Genomic DNA, 17,715 nt, shown 5'->3' with positions numbered 1-17,715 from the left:
CTTCTTCAGTGAAGTTCTTGCCGAGTCTTTTAAGCTCATTTATGATGTTGGTGAATCTTGAGTTCATCTCAGAGATGTCTTCATTTTCGTTCATCTCAAACAGTTCGTATAGTCTCATTTGTTGATTCACCTTGGACTCCTTGACCTTGCTGGTTCCTTCATAGGTCACTTCCAGCTTCTTCCAAATTTCTTGTGCTGACTCACAACCTGAAATTTTATTGTACTCTACAGCATCTAACGCACAGTGAAGCATATTGATAGCCGAAGCATTATTTTGTAATTTTTTAAGGTCATCATCTGACCACTTATCCTCACTTTTGACGGACTTTACACCATCAATAGTTTCATAGGGAACAAACGGGCCTTGGACTATAGCTAGCCATGCACTCATGTTTGTTGCCTGAATAAAGTTTTTCATCCTGTTCTTCCAGAATGTATAATTTGACCCGAAGAACAATGGAGGCCGACTAATAGATAATCCCTCAGGGAGTATCTGTGTTGTTTGATTTCTTGGAAGGAAACGAGTGCTGTTCTCAGCCATTACAGGGATCGGCTCAATATAGTTTTATATTGAATAGTGAGCTACTATGCTCTGATACCACTTGTTGGTCCCGTGTAGCGTAGTAGGATTAGTTCCAAGGGGGGGGGGGGGTTAGGAACTAATATAACTTTTTCGCTTTATAATGCTGACTTAATTAAATGTTTGACAATTTAACTCAGCTTTAGGTCAACAAGGCTGAGTGAGGTGTGAGACAGCTTTAATCAGATACTGACTAGAGCTGTTTCAATTATGAGTTGGGAAGTAACACTTTAGGTCAGCTGTTGGTCCCGTATAACACGACAAGGTTAGTTCCAAGGGGGGGGATAGGAACTATTTAAAATTTTGTCTGTTAAGACTGACTTCTTTTCTTTGAGAAAAGGTTTACACAGCAGCGCTAAGTAGATTTAAGACACAAGCTTAGTCAACTGGTGACTAAGTCTGCTTCTTTCCTTGAGTCAGGAGATAGCACTTAAGTCTATTCCTGAACTCAGCTTCTTAGTGCACTCAACTCAGCGTGAGTTCGTTACTTAGTCAGTTTTAATAGGAAGCAATATATAAAGGAGTTTAAAGGTTAGAAATATGTTACTCAGCAGACATATCCTGGTTCGGCCTCTTCGCCTACGTCCAGTCCCCGGAACTCGTTTCGAGCTTTTTAAATCCTCTACTGAGTTCTTTAAAGGTAGAGCACGAAACCTTTTACAATAGAAGCTGAGTATACAAGAGTACCTTCCTCTATTCCTCTACTCACTCCTATACCTACCGCTGAGTACTATAACCGAGTACTCAGCTTCTCCTTTCTATTCTTCTAGAAATGATAAGTGTTTGTCCTAAACAACAATTGCTAAGACACTTTAGATGAATGAATTCACTCTAGACTTTTACACAAAGATTGGAATTGGTGTAAGGTTTGCTTTGCTTTTCTCACAGAACTTCAAGTATGAATTTGGTCAGCGTTTCGACTTGATTGAAGATCTGCATCGAATGAAGCATTTGAAAGGCCTATTTATAGTGACACTTCAAGCACCAGTGATTTCGAATTTCGAAATAACCGTTGGAGTCAAATGGCTTCCTATCGCTTTCACTCTAGACGTGCTCAGTGTCGTTGGCCAATGAGATTCTTGTATCTTCTGTCTACGGCAGTGCTCAGCAGCTTTTCGTCAGATGAACAGAATGTTTCGCCATTTATAGTAAAGTCTTCCAGACAGCTTACTGCGTCTTCTGAGCTTTACCCAAAGTAGAAATACTTTATCTCTAAGTAGTTCTGTTCTGCCGCTGACCTGACTACCTTGTCGTTCAACTCAGCAGCTTCGTCTTGAAGCTTTTGTGGGAAGGCTTCTCGGTCCTTCTTCATGTTGAGTTGTCGTTTTACTTGATACGACTGCGTTTTGTCTTCTAGGCCGTGAGGTCTTGATCTGTTGACTTGGGCTTGACTTCCTCTTATGGGCCTTTAGGCTTTTTATCTTAATGTCTTATAAAACAATTTAACTCAACATTGAACAAACACATTAGTGTGAATAAATCAAAGCATTTAAATTTAATGTGTTAGAATATTTTTATCAATTACTTAAATAATTTTGTCAAATCAAAATCATGTGGAAAGGTGTTTCAACATCAGCTTCCAACTCAGCACTCTGATTACTCAGCGTCAGCTTGTACAAATTATTTACTGAGCAATTTAAGCAAGCAACACATACATATACATATATATCAAGAGAAATGGTTAGAGATTACTCAGCAGACTTATCCTGGTTCGGCCTCACCGCCTACGTCCAGTCCCAAGAATCCCTCCGGGCTTTTTGAATCCACTACTGAGCTCTTTAAAGGTAGAGCACAAACCGTTTACAATAGCAACTGAGTATGCAAGAGTACCGTCCTCTATTCGTCTACTCAATCCTATCTACCACTGAACACTATAACCGAGTATTCAGATTTTCTCTACCACTGAGTACTATAACCGAGTACTCAGCTTCACTCTTCTAACCTTTATAATTGATACAAGATTGTTCTCACAAAACGAAGAACACTTTAGATGAATAAAATTCACTCTAGACTTTTACACAATGATTGGAATTGGGTGTAAGAACTTGCTTTGTCTATTCATACAACTTCTCTTTTGGATTTTTGACTTAGTGAAGATTTTGCTTGTCTGTATCTCTCTTGTATGTATTCGGCAATGATCCAAGTGATGAACTTGTCCATTTATAGTGAATTTTGAAGCTTCAATGATTTGAATTCAGACATATCCATTGAGAGTAAACGGTCTTCTTTCGTCATTGATTGGTCAGCTTCCAGAATTGCAGGCCAATCATGTCTTCTGATTTTCGCAGGAGCCAAATTTGCCAATTTCGTCTTCTTGCGCCAGGTTCGTCTTCTAGCGCCAGGTTTGTCTTCTTGCCAATCGTCAGATGGTCCATGCGTCTCGGAAAGGTCCTTGAAACAGATTTCTGAGGCTTCTGAAATGTGTCAGACTTTGTCTCACAAGTTGACAGATAATTGGACACTGACTTGATTATTACTCAGCTTGACTTAGCGGTGACTTGAATATTGCTCAGCTTGACTCCGCAGCTTCGCCTTCAAGCTTTCATGAAGAAGACGTTTCTTCGTAAAGCTGAGTTTCATTCTACTCAGCTCTGCTGTGTGACTTGCTCATGCTGACTTTGCTTTGTCTTTCTTTTATAGACTTTAAGTTCCTGTTCTAGTTAGTTAACTTACTCAACATTGAACAAACTCATTAGTACAATTAAATCAAAACACTTAAATTTAATTGTTTTAATCATGGGATTAACTTAAATAATTTTGTCAAATCAAAATCATGTGAAAAAGTGTTTCAACACCATAGCGCTATGCAATGTCATTTATAAGATCGTATCAAAGGTACTTGCAAACAGGCTAAAGCGGGTTCTTCATTTGGTCATATCACCTTCTCAGAGTGCTTTTATCCCAGGTAGGTTGATCACGGATAATGTCATGCTTGCATTCGAGGTTAACCGCTATATTCACAAACGCTCTCAAAGAAAATCAAGTATTGCCTCACTCAAGCTGACATGGCTAAAGCCTATGATAGGGTTGAATGGGTGTTTCTTAAACAGATTATGCTAAGACTGGGGTTCCCAACTGGATGGGTTGAAATAATAATGCAGTGTGTGAGCAAGGCCACCTATACAATTGTAAGCGGAGGTCATTCTGTCGGGCCTATTACTCCACAGCGTGGCCTGAGACAAGGTGATCCTATCTCACCCTATCTTTTTATTTTCTGTGCTGAAGGACTATCCCTTGTATTATCACGGTTGGAGGAAGATGGAATCATTCATGGTTGCTCTGTAGCACGTTCCGCCCCGCCCATCTCACACCTATTTTTCGCTGATGACAGCTATTTGTTCTTCAAGGCGAATAAATCTGAGGCAGAAGCAGTTAAGCAGTGTCTGTCAGAATATGAGCAAGCATCGGGACAGAAGGTGAACTTTGCAAAATCCTCTATTTCTTTCAGTAAGAACTGCCATGTAGGGGATAGCTCCTTGGTTAGCACTATTCTGGGGGTCTCTTCACTTGCATTACCGGATAAGTACCTAGGGCTGCCATCGATCATTGGGAGGAGTAAATCCCAGGTTTTCAGTTATATAGAGGGAATGATACAGAATAAAGTAAGAAGTTGGAAGGCTCGCTATCTCTCGAAAGCGGGTAAGGAAGTGATGATTAAAGCAGTCATCCAAGCTCTTTCGGCATATGCTATGAGCCTTTTTGTGTTCCCAGGAGGTCTGTGTTCGGAGCTAGAAAGATCTATGAACTCCTTCTAGTGGAGTGCTTCGGGTGCAGGGAAGGGTGGAATTCACTGGCAGTCATGGGATAAACTATGTGTCCCGAAGAAGTTTGGAGGTATGGGTTTCCGAAAATTACACTCTTATAACTTGGCTTTGTTAGCAAAACAGGGATGGCGCTTGCTTTCTAACCCTGACTCGCTTCTAGCTCGGGTTTACAAAGCATGCTACTACCCTGACTGTTCTTTTTCTGGAAGCTGAACTACCCCACTGCCCTAGTTATATATGGCGTAGCGTACTGGCAGCCCAGGAGGTTGTACGTTCAAGGGCTCGCCACCTAGTAGGCTCTAGAAGAACTATCCGGATTTGGGATGAGCCTTGGCTCCCCGATGCTATTGATTCGTTTGTGAGTAGTCCGCACATCAGTGGTGTAGAGCTAAGTACAGTGGATGAGCTTCAAATAACGCCTGGTGGTCATTGGGATGAGGATCTAAATCTGCGGGTTATTCATGCCTAGGGACCAGGTACTTATTCGTAGTATTCCTTTGAGTCGACAACTAGAAATGGATTCCTAGTACTGGTTAGGGGACAGGAAAGGGAGTTATAGCGTGAAACTTGGGTACCGGGGGTTACAACAGCAAAATCCTAGTAATGTCGGGGTTACAGCGAGGTGGAACACGCTATGGAATCTCTTGGTACCACCCAAGGTCAGAGACCTCATCTGGAGAGCTCTGTCTAACATCCTACCTACAATGGTCACTCTCCGGACACGCATAGTTCCAGTCAAGGAGGTCTGCCCTAGGTGTTCTCGTGGGGCTGAATCGGTCTCCCATGCTTTGGTATCCTGTGAGGTCGTTAGAAGTATTTGGGCGCTGTCACCGGTAGGAGATATCAGTCAGCAGTTCCGAAGCTTTAACGAGTTTTGGTATGCCATCTTATGCCGCGATCGACAGATGCAGGAGGTGTCTGCCATAATTTGTTGGGGGATTTGGCGTCATCGGAACGATCTGGTGTGGAATAAATTGAGTACGCCGGCTCCTATCTGTTTGCAATAGGTACTGAAATTTCTGGATTGCTAGAGGCAAGCCCGTCGCTGCAACAGTGCGTCGGCTCCGGATGCGATTCCTCAGGCTAACATATGGGCTGCTCCGCCGGCTGGTTTTCTGAAATTAAATAGCGATGCAGTAGTATTTGAAGCTGCGGGTTGGTGTGGCTTTGGTTGGGTTGTTTGGGATGATAGCGGGGCGTTCATTGCAGCAAAGAACGGTTTGCTGACCGGCCCAACGGAGGCTACGGTGGCAGAAGCTATGTCGATACGAGAAGCACTGAGTTGGATAAAGAGTAACGGCTGGTCTCACGTTCTCATCGAAACAGACTCTCAGGTTCTTGTTCAGTCAATGGCCCACACATCTGAGGCGAATTCGCCTTTTTTTTTGGTCATAGTCCGCGACTGTATATCTCTTATTAACGAGCTTATAGGTTGCTCTATTCAATTCATAAATAGGTCTGCAAATAATGTAGCACACACCCTTGCTAAATCGGTAAGGGAGACGTTGCACCGAGGAGAGTGGCGATTGGCCACCCCGCGACTTTCTTTGTACTGCCTTGGCAACTGATTCTTAATGAAATTCATATTCTTTGTGTCAAAAAAAAATATGAATTGAAATGTAAAGGATATTCCATGCGGTAATATATTAAAAATAGTAATAATAAATATTTTTAAATCTTACCTATCAATTAAGAATATATAATCAATTAATATGGATGATAATATATATCATTCACTAAATGTAAAATTATCAAATCAGGATTGTGATTTGGTGATTTCTATTATAAATAATGTAACTTTTATTTGAAAAGATAAATAATATAACATGTTTATGAACCCAAATAAATAATATATATATATAATTTTTTTAATTAAGGATGGAAGTCGAACAGAGAAAAAAACCTCAATTAGATTCGCATAATCAAAAAAAGAAAAATATAAAACATTCAAAAAAGTGAAAGTTAATGAAGCCAATACTACGGATAACTAGAAAGGTCGTCTGAAAGTAACTGAAAACAGAAATTGGAAACTGAGTCCCACCAAACTAAATGAGCCACAGTGTGACCATGGCGCGCAAGAACGTGAGCAACTCTATTGCCTTTTCGATAGATGTGAGAAGTAAAGATATCTTAGAGCATAATAAGAGGCAAGCTAACCAAGCCGTGTTAGCCCTTTAGTGAAAATATGCTGAAGTGAGCTCCAAACAGAGCAAATGGGTGTCGTGTTCCGTTCCAAGAAAAGAGTCAAAAATCTTTTTGTTTTTTAAATTGCAATGGAGAAAACCAAACTCGTATTAAGATCCCAAGCGAGCTTACCTAGCATTGCCTAATTAAGAACACCAAAGTTTTTTTTTATTCCAAGACCTCCTTCGGACTACGGCGTACAACAGAGAGACCATGGGATAGTAATAAACTTGCGGAAAGCAGAATTCTAACATACCTCCTCGAGCCAAGCTCACTGGAATCCACAAACCTTGAAATTTTCCGATTTAAAAAAGTCCTCAGCCAAATAGAATAGAATAGACGATAGAGAATTGTCTTGTCGGACACCTCTCAAGCATATACGAATATTAACTCACAAATCTTATTTAAACTTAGCAAAGATCAAAATTTAAGAATTAATTTCACTAACTCAAAATTTAAATGCCGAAATTAATATTTATTCAACTATAAAGCTGAAGAAATATCATCATTTCTCCGGGCTCCGAGGAATTCTCAATCTAATTTGTGGCAAATTATTAGAAGCACCCGGTTTTTCATGTCAAATGGAGGACCTTCCATATATTTTTTGATACGTGTAACATGGACCCACACATATTATAAGAGGCTCCACTATTTTAATTATTATACGGGGTCATAATACACGTGTCCAAATGTGAATTGGAGGTCCTCTAGGTGACATGAAAGATCCGATGCTTAATATAAGAACTCCTAATTTGCAGGACTTCTCCACATTAATGGGAAATATACTTATACTTAATATAATAATAATAATAATAATAAATGAAAACTCCAACTTTATGGTATTATTAATTTATAAAAAAAATCCCATGATATAAGGTAGTAGTAGATTTTAATTATGAGAAAGAATGATAAATTCAATAAATTGGACATGGGTTTTCTTTGATTCGTTGCTGCTGATATAAGGTATTATTAAATTCAATACATTGAACATGGGTATTATTAATTTATAAAAAAAAAATCAGGATATAAGGTAGATATATCATTCTCTATTTCTTATTGTTATTTTTTTTTTTTTTTTTTTTTGATGAATCTCTTATTTTTTTTGTAGGAAAAAGAAAGCAAAGACAAAACAAACACCACAATAAATTAATCCGAGATTAGCCTCAGAAAGTAAAAATAACAGGAAATCAGGAGGAGAAGAGAAAATAGAGACGCCCAAAACCCCCTCATTGCCCTCAGCAGCAAGCCGATCTGCCTGAAAACATGGCAAAAGTTGATAGAATAGAAAGAGGAGCAAATCCTTCTAATTGCTTTAACTAAATTCTGGCTCCCTAAACACAGAACCCTTTTATCAGAAATCATCTTGATTGCTTCGAGATTGTCTGACTCCACTAGCAGCCTCCTAATCCCTAGATCCTCTGGCTCCCTAAACCCAGAAAAGATACCCCAGAGCTCAGCAATAAAAGAGGAGCCCAAACCCAGATTCTGAGCAAAACCTGACAACCAAGCACCTCCTGCATCTCTCAATACACCGCCGGCAGCAATTCTTCCGTTCTCTTTACGCGACCCATCAGTGTTCAACTTTACCATCCCTTCACTTGGTCTATCCCAGCCTATCAGATGAACATTCTTCTTTTGGATAGATACTGCTAAACTATCAACCTTAAAACTCTCAATTATTGAATTAAATTTTTTGAAGAAGAAAGCCAGCAAATTAGGAATGACAACCGCTCCTTCTCCGAATACCTCAACATTCCTCCAACGCCAAATTTGGTGGCAGACCACAGCAAACAGAATTACTCCATGTTCGAGCTCAGCCAACAACTTCCCTTCAATACCATCCCTAAACCAGTCTTGTTCTGAATAGGAAAAGAAGGAAGAAAGACACTGCCCAGGCAGAACTTTCCTCCACACGGCCTTACTGTTAGTACTGTATAATTAATAAATGTTAGCTGATTTTTTTATTTATAAAATAGCTATCGCTTTTTTATTTTTATTTTTTTAAAAAAGTTGTGCACAATGCACTTAAATTAAATAAAAGAAAATTACATTAAAGAAAAAAAAACCCCTAACCCACCTCATCTTGATGTGATTCGAACCCATGACTTCTAGAATGATAAATAAACTCTCAATCAATGGGTTAAGAGCTTCGCCACAAAACAGAAAATAAAATGGGATTCTAATAAAAAAAAAAGAAATTCTCAAAATTTTGGCAAGAAAACAAATAAATGGAAAGTGGGAAGAGATGGTTGATCCATGCTTGCAAGTTGTTGTCGAACCTGGTATGGTATGGTATGGGATGTCACAAATTGAATGTAATAAAAGAGAGGTGTCCCACCTCAACATTCCTCTTAGCTAAGCTAAAGGCAGATAAAGTGTGACAAACAACATTTTCCCATACTCTCTATCTATCTTCTTCTTTCATCAAATCATTTTCTCAATGTCACTTGTAATTGGAAGTAAAACCTTCTCAACTAAATGTGGAAGTGAAATGCTAAAATTTAGGGGTTAAATATGTTGATTATGAGTAAGTGTATGCTTGGTTTGAGCCTAATATCTGCACAGCCTTTGAAGCCGCCAACTACACTCGCCGCTATCTGTTTATCTAACTGAGGAAGAAGAATTTTATAGCGTGATATATTTTTGTCTTTGATGGGAGCATAGATGCAAAGTAATATAAAGATAGGTCAAATGAGGGATCGGAAACTAGTGTCTCCCCTCCGATACCTAAATTAGTATATAGAGAAATTTAGTATGTTAAGAGATGAGATACATTGACTGTACTGTCTCATTTTCTATTTATAAGGCTCCAGGAGTATTTCTAAGAAGTATCATTTTCCATGCTCTAGCTGATATCAGAAACACGTGTAAGGGCGAGGTGGAAGTATATTCCTTAATGAAATCAGATCGATTTGATATATACTAATTATAAGTGTAACAAAGAAATGACATACTCCACTGATTGATCCACTCGTCCGAAACCATTATCCTTCATCGTTACTTTTACTCGGGACATGTTTATCAGTCCACATGCCATATTAATTTGTTTACTTATTATCAGAAAATTAAGTATTTTCACCTCCTCTCACCTTCCATTTTATTATTCAATCTTCTTTAACCTTCATTCAATAAGAGCCTATGAATTATTAGAGTTTGAAAAATTATGTCCGGTTACAACTAATATAATACTCCATTGAATGAATCTTATGCATTAGTCAATAAACTCATTGTCAAATTAGGTGTTAAAATCTTACGTCAGCTTTCTTAATTTTGTTATTCGAAATGAAAATGAAATTCTAATAAAAAATTAAAAAACAATTAATTATGTCAATTATAATCAGGTGGGAATATTATCATTAACAATAATTCGAAATTAATAAATAAAAATTAGTTTGTTAATTCAAATTTGTATTTCCGTTTAGAAAGAAAAAGTCATCTCCTTTTCTCTTTTCTTCTCTTCGGAACAGAACAGAAAGTCCGACGAAAATGGAAAATGCCGATTACTTTACTGAAATTAAAAGAAAAACAATTGAGGAAATTAGAAAAGAAAGGACTTTTCGTCACACTCTCACTGTAAATTCGACTGATGGATTATCAAATCTACAGAATCCTCTTCAATGGGTCCTCCTTTATCTTCCTGCTGAACTGTAAACCAGAGCTTCCCGCTCTTAGTCAAACCAAACCCCTAAGAAAACGACACCGTATCCGTGATTCTCTTCTGTCTTCTTCGTATTCCCTTCCTCTGTAAATACCCCTCTCACCCTCTCTATTTATCTGTCTATATATAGATACGTATAAGTTCAGTGTTTATATTTTTGTTTATGCACACAATTCCAAATTCTTGCCTTTCACGAGAGTATAATTGTAGCTTTTGGGGTTATCTGGTCTGGTCCGGTCCAATTTCTTTTGCTAACTCTGTCTTTTGTGTATATATATATAAGGTCTTCACGTGTGCTCTTTCATTGAACTTTCCGATGCTTTCTAGCTCTACTCTGATTCTGTTTTTGCTTTGAATCGAGTGTTTTTAGACTTTTTAGCGGTTTTTCTAGCCTTGTTCTTATCCATTTCCCCCAATTTTTCAATTTCCTTTTCCAATTCTGTGATTTGACATGTAATACCCAGTTGGTTCTTTTGGAATTTAGCTATCCTTGATATAATTGCTGTAGAAAGTCCAATTTAAAAAGGGTGGGGTGTTTGGGGGTCTGTTCAGTTTCTGATTTCCAGAGCAGAAAAAAATGGAGGGATTCATGTTTTTTCAGATGTTGATTTTAGTTTTTCTCAGTGTATTGTGTGGTTTTGGTTTGAGTAAAGAGTGTACAAACACTCCAACTCAACTCTCATCTCATACATTCAGATATCAATTACTGTCTTCAAATAATGAATCATGGAAGGAGCAAATGTTTGCACATTATGAACATTTGGTACCATCTGATGATTCAGCTTGGGCTGATTTGTTGCCCAGAAAGGTACTGAGAGAAGAAGTAGATGAGTTTAATTGGGCAGTGATGTATAAAAAAATGAAAAGTCCAATTGAATCATCTGGGAATTTCCTTAAGGAAGTTTCTTTGCATAGTGTGAAATTGCATCCGGGCTCAGTTCATTGGCAAGCACAACAAACAAATTTGGATTACTTGATGATGTTGGATGTTGATAGATTGGTCTGGAGCTTTAGAAAAACTGCAGGTTTGCCGACGCCTGGCACAGCTTATGGCGGCTGGGAAGCCTCTGATGTTGAGCTCAGGGGTCACTTTGTAGGTCAGTTTGATTGTGATTTTAGTTTATACTATTGGTTTGATTTCTAACTCTTTTTTTCAGCATGATTTATAGTGTTTGTAATGGTATGATCTCTAGTGTTTGAACATCAAGATTAGGATTGTCCATTTCTGATATGATAACATGATTTCCAGAGAAAACCCGCCTTACACAGACTCCCTATACCCTATATAGATCGCATAACACGATTATCACACGATTGTTCAAATGAAACCTTTCAAGAAAAGTTCAAATGAAACCTTTTCAGAAAAGTTCAAATGATCAGAATATGACATTATTGAGACCATATTTCTTATATTTTTCTGCACTTTTTCGGTGTGGATAGAATTTTGATCATTGACCTCATTAGTTTATTCTTCTTTACAGTATATGATTAAGTGGAACTCTTGTTTCCTATGTTGCACGGAAACTTTGATTTTAAAGCATTTGAAGTTTTTGAAACTTTTACGAAGCCAAAAGTCTCAGAAACTTGTAGAAAACTACTTCCCTAGGAAGTAATATGTTATCAGAAGTGGATCAATGCTAATCACATGTTTAGTAAATCCCTAATACTTTCTTGATCTTCCGTTACAAGCTTTCCAAATTAAAGATCTATTTTTTCTATTACTGACTTGCATATATATTTTTTTTAATGAATATATATAATTGAAACATACAAAAAAAAAAGGGTGGCCCGATGAGGGGTCCCACCACAAGGGTGTATTAGGGGCAAGCCTTTCCTTCCAATTTTTTTTGGCAAGAGGCCGCTCCTAAGACTCGAACCAGTGACTGTTTCCTTATAACAAAAGTAGTATCTTATACATTTTCATGAGATATGGAGCTCAGGTTCGGTAAAATTGATCTTTTTTCATAATTTTGAAGGGCACTACTTGAGTGCATCAGCTCAAATGTGGGCGAGTACGCATCATGATGCCCTCAAAAGCAAAATGACTGCAGTAGTGCATGCTCTATCTGAATGTCAAGAGAAACTCGGAACAGGTTACCTTTCTGCTTTTCCATCGGAGCTATTTGATCGATTTGAAGCTGTAAAACCTGTTTGGGCTCCGTATTACACTATCCATAAGGTTAAATTCTGGTTCCAAAAGATTTACAAGAGAAAAATAGTTTCTGTTGTGTTTAAAATTTGACCTTTTGTCGTTTCTTAATTTGGCAGATCCTAGCAGGTCTGTTGGATCAATATACGTTTGCTGACAATGTTCAAGCTTTAAAAATTATGAAATGGATGGTTGATTACTTTTACAACCGTGTTCAGAATGTTGTAACCAAGCACACTGTAGAAAGACATTTTTTGTCACTCAATGAAGAAACTGGAGGGATGAATGATGTTCTTTATAAATTATTTAGCGTAACAGTAAGTGATCTAATTGATATAGTTCATGTAGCTCTTGTATTATACCTTTTTATAGCAGCTCGTGTAAGTGGTTCGTCTTCATGTCGTGTCAATTATTGGGTTAGTGTCAAACGAGTCAATCCTAAACTGCCCCCAAAAAAATTATGAGTCACATGTAATGTCATTTTTGAATTGACAAGTTAACGAGACCATCCAAAAGTTTGACCAATAATCTATTTAACAAACTCTGGACCCGTTAATATCATGTTTGGGTTCGTGTAATGTGTTGACATATCACAGGTTATTTTACAATCTCTATTAGGGATGACATATAAAAGTATGTGAGGTTTAAGTCATGTTCGTAGGTTCTAATTTTATTAGCGCCGTTAAGGTGACATCTAAAAACATTAGAGAATATAATAATAGTTTTAAATATTTGTGTTATTTTCGATTTAGTAAGTCAAACCCTAACCCAACCTAAAAATTTGCGTGTCAATCCAAAAATGACCATTACCTATTTAATAAAACATTAACCCACTAAATTCATGTCGTGTTGTCGGGTCATGTACACAATTTCCGCCTCTACATCAGAGTATGATTTGTACAAGTTTCATTGAGTTTCATCTGATAAGAGCCACTTGATGCAGGGGGATCCGAAGCATTTGGTATTGGCTCACCTTTTTGACAAGCCATGCTTTCTTGGTTTGCTTGCAGTTCAGGTAATTAATTTGGTTCCATGTGGTTATGTATTATATAAATGCAAGGAAAATGATAATAGTGTCAATAGTGTCGTGTCAATTGAGTTGTCTTTATAAATCGTGTTATCCTATCAGAAATTAAAGTAAGATTTCTAATTTGCGCTTGATATTTGCTCAGGCTGATGACATATCGGGTTTCCATGCCAATACACATATCCCGGTTGTGATTGGGTCACAGATGCGATATGAAATCACCGGTGATTCACTTTATAAGGTAGATAGTTTTATGTCAATTATGGATCATCTAGTAGCAGGAACTCTGTAATTTCTTGTATTTTTATGATTCTTAATGTGTTTTTTTTTTCCAATCTAAATATCATCTGCCAGGAAATAGGGACATTCTTCATGAACATTGTTAACACTTCTCACAGCTATGCAACTGGAGGGACGTCAGCTCACGAGTTCTGGTATTTTTCAATATTCTCATTAGAACATTTATATGGTTATCATGATTATTTTTCAAAATTCTCTTTGTGCCTTTTCTATGTTGTTTTGACTTCTTTGCTTTGATGTGTGAATAGGTCAGACCCGAAGCGTTTAGCTGACACATTATCAACAGAGAATGAAGAATCATGCACAACTTATAATATGCTCAAGGTATGATCCCTCTACTTTCTTCTGTTCATGAATGGTGCCAAAGAAATTAAGGTTACTTAGATTGTGTTTTGTTCAGATTTTCCGAAAGACTTAACTTAGATGGTGGTTTATCATTGAATTCTGATATGAATATTGACCTCTCTGTATTCACATTACAATTTTGAATATGCAGGTCTCTCGTCACCTATTCCGATGGACCAAAGAAATGGCATATGCAGACTACTACGAGCGAGCCCTGACAAATGGTGTATTAGGCATTCAAAGAGGAATTGAACCTGGAAAAATGATTTACATGCTTCCACTAAACCCCGGGAGTTCCAAGGCTAGAAGTTACCATGGATGGGGAACACCATTTGACTCTTTCTGGTGCTGCTACGGAACAGGTAATTTCGTACTTGGTACTGTTATTTATTTCTACAAGATGTTGAATCATACTGAACTATTTCTGTTGAGTCTGATGTGAGAATTTGCTTCATTGGTTCCTTTCTCCTCACCGGTGGATGTTTGATACTTCATCTGTAGGCATTGAATCATTTTCAAAGCTTGGAGATTCCATATATTTTGAGGAGGAAGGTGATGCCCCTGGTATTTATGTTATACAGTACATTTCAAGCTCCCTTGATTGGAAATTGGGACAAATTGCAATTGATCAGAGAGTTGATCCTGTTGTATCTTGGGATCCTTATCTACGAGTGACATTAACCTTTTCTCCGAATAAGGTAAAATACATTTTTTTATAGCTATAGAAGTTAGGGAAAAGTGACACCTGTGGTTTCACACTTTGATTCTTTGAGGATTGTGGAAGTCTTTTTGACAAAAGGGTACCTGTGGATTTTGATGTCAGCAAAAAAATGTCCTCCGACTTCAACAATATTACCAAAACATCCTTGTTTTTTTCTTTTACTAACAACGAAAACCACAAGTACGATTTTGTCACAAAAAATTCCACATTCATTAAAGTGTCAAAGGGTAAAACCACAGGGTTCAGCTCATGTTTTGGGTAGAACTGTCTCTGATGTCTCTAACAGGGGCGAATGTTTTCTGTCCCTCCCCCGTTCCTTTGTAACGCTCTTCTTGCTGATTCTTAATACAATCTTTACCGGTGATTTGCATTTACATAATTGAAATTCCATTTTTCAGGGAGCAACCCAAGTATCTACTCTGAATTTGAGGATACCAATATGGACACATTCAGATGATGCCACTGCAAATCTAAATGCACAGAAATTGTCTGTACCATCTCCAGGTTTGTGAAGCAGACTTATAATCTTTTTTTGATTCTTCTGTTGCTTAGATCTTTGCTGTTTTATTAGTTGAGAGTTTTGGATTTCAGGAAATTTCTTATCACTCACTAGAAAATGGAGCGAAGGTGACAAATTAGTCCTTCAGTTGCCTGTCAGATTGATAACTGAGAAACTCAAAGGTATTCTTTTTGTCCTAATATATCCTTTGCCTCCAAAACGTGTCCAGAAAAGTCTAATGACCCCTTAAACTTTGAAAAGGACTGATTAGTCCCTTGAAATTGCTTAAAGCGACATGATTAAACTCCTAAGTTCTACATGACAGAGCTAGTCGAGGTTTGGACAAGTTGAAATGCACATGCCTTTAAACAAGTTCAGGGAGCTAATAGGTCACTTTAATTAAATTTAGCTAGCAATAGGTCACTTTAAGCATGTTCAGGCAGGGGCTAATAAGCCACTTTAGGTAAGTTTAATGAGTTAATCGGTTGTATTATGTGCATCACTTTAAGACTATGTATTATGCCCATTTTCTTGGGAAAACCAACTTTTTGAGTTTATGGACATGCCAGGAAAAGACATTCCGAGGCCCCTAATTTTTTCGATTTTTTTGTTGATTAAGCGCCTATCTTCAATGAGATGCATTGAGCCCTTGATCAATTATAATTGCATATATTAAGCTCCTGATGGCCTAAAAAGTTAGTTTTGAACATAAAACTCGTTAACCTTTGTTCATTTCATTTGCGTATGAATTTTTCATTTTTAACATTTTGAAAGCATATTTTTATATGTTTGATGTGGTAATAGAGCAATTGTAAAAATCTTATTTCAAAGTATAAAAAAGTATCACCTAAATGAAATGAGTATTTTTTTAACCGAATTAGATATTTACAACTAACTAATTTGGCAAGCGGGTTTAATATATGCGACTACAATTGATCGAGAGCTCAATTTGTCACACTAAAAGATCACGGATTCAATTAACCATAATAAAAAAGATAAAGGGCTTAAAGATGCTTTTTATTTTTTTCCTTAAATTTTTATATCATGGGAAATTGAAGCATATGCAGACTGATAGTATTCTGAACAATATTCAGATGATCGACCGGAGTATGCTTCCGTTCAGGCCATCCTTTACGGGCCGTATCTGCTAGCAGGCCATACCGGCGGCGACTGGAACATCAAATCCCGGTCTACTGATTCTCTTTCAGACTGGATAACTCCAATTCCTGCAGCTTATAACAATCTTCTAGTATCTCTTTCCCAAGAATCTGGAGATTCATCTTTTGTCTTAACAAACTCCAACCAATCAGTTACAATGGAGAAGTTGCCAGCATCTGGCACTGATGCTTCCATCCGCGCCACATTCAGGCTTATTCCAAACGATTCCGCGATCTTAGACTCATCGAAAATTGAAGAAGTTATCGGAAAATATGTCATGCTAGAACCATTCGATCTACCAGGAATGCTTCTAGTGCAACAAGGAAAAGGCGACAGCCTCACCGTTGCAAACTATGACGTCGATGATGGATCATCTCTTTTCCGATTTGTTTCTGGATTAGATGGAAGCCATGAAACTGTGTCCCTACAGTCAGCAAGTGATGTAGATTGCTTTGTGTATAGTGGCGTGGAGTACAAGCCGGGAACCGGCCTGAAGCTTAACTGTAACTCGGAATCCGGATTTCATCAAGGGGCGAGCTTCAGATTGAATAAAGGGTTAAGTAGTTATCATCCTATCAGCTTCCTTGCAAAGGGAGGAAAAAGGAATTTTCTTCTTGCACCATTGCTGAGCTTTAGAGATGAGTCCTATACCACTTATTTCAACATTGAAGCTTAAAAGTGAAGAATCAAGAAGATATTAGTATGTATTTAGTGTAGTTTAGTTTGATTCTTGGGTGTAATATAGCCCTCTGATTTTTCAGATTTCTTATCATCACCTTTACCTGTACTTTTTAGATGTTTTCAATGTTGTAGGTATATGGAGATATTTGAAATCTGAAATTGATAAACATATTGGTACTTTGATGCAATTGTTTATATATGTTCACTAAATACTCTTGGAGCTGTTCCTATTTGTTTAGATTCATAAAATATTGTTGATGCTGTCAATTTTTTGGAAGAAGTTGGTTTCAGGGCTGCTAATTTGCAGCAGTCTATGCCAGGATTGAGAAGTTAGCGGGGGGATTTTTCCGGAGAACGGCTTGATTAAGTTGAATTCGGATGGCTCTAAAATCAAGGGAGACCTTATTGGTGCAGGTGGCTTTGTTTGTAATACTTAGGGATGACAACAGGTAGGGTACAGATAGTGCCAATCCCAGACTCTTACTGATGAGGGACGGTATTGTAAATACCAAGTTAGCTAATTATCTGTTCTTTATTTGTTAATATCTTATAATATTTGAATCGTTCAAATCTCCTGTATTTTAGGAGATCAATCTGTTGTAACCTCTCCCTATCTTCTTTTTATATTCATCGATTTATCAATGAAATA

The 17,715-nt window shown here is 37.6% G+C and overlaps 1 protein-coding gene across 1 annotated transcript; it reads left to right on the top strand.

The window, feature by feature from the left end:
• Nucleotides 1-9,955: 9,955 nt before the first annotated feature.
• On the top strand, nt 9,956-17,246 carry LOC136222739 (uncharacterized). The gene is made up of 12 exons (XM_066010469.1): nt 9,956-11,283; nt 12,163-12,365; nt 12,455-12,652; nt 13,279-13,350; nt 13,508-13,603; nt 13,717-13,796; nt 13,911-13,986; nt 14,159-14,369; nt 14,509-14,705; nt 15,127-15,232; nt 15,320-15,409; nt 16,322-17,246. The coding sequence occupies exons 1-12, from the start codon at nt 10,764-10,766 to the stop codon at nt 17,059-17,061; spliced, it is 2,589 nt and encodes an 862-aa protein (XP_065866541.1). The 5' UTR covers nt 9,956-10,763; the 3' UTR covers nt 17,062-17,246.
• The last annotated feature ends 469 nt before the right edge of the window (nt 17,247-17,715 follow it).

The sequence above is a fragment of the Euphorbia lathyris genome, chromosome 1, assembly GCF_963576675.1.
Source record: "Euphorbia lathyris chromosome 1, ddEupLath1.1, whole genome shotgun sequence".
NCBI classification, from domain to species: Eukaryota; Viridiplantae; Streptophyta; class Magnoliopsida; order Malpighiales; family Euphorbiaceae; genus Euphorbia; species Euphorbia lathyris.
This window is presented reverse-complemented; position numbering and strand designations above follow the sequence as displayed.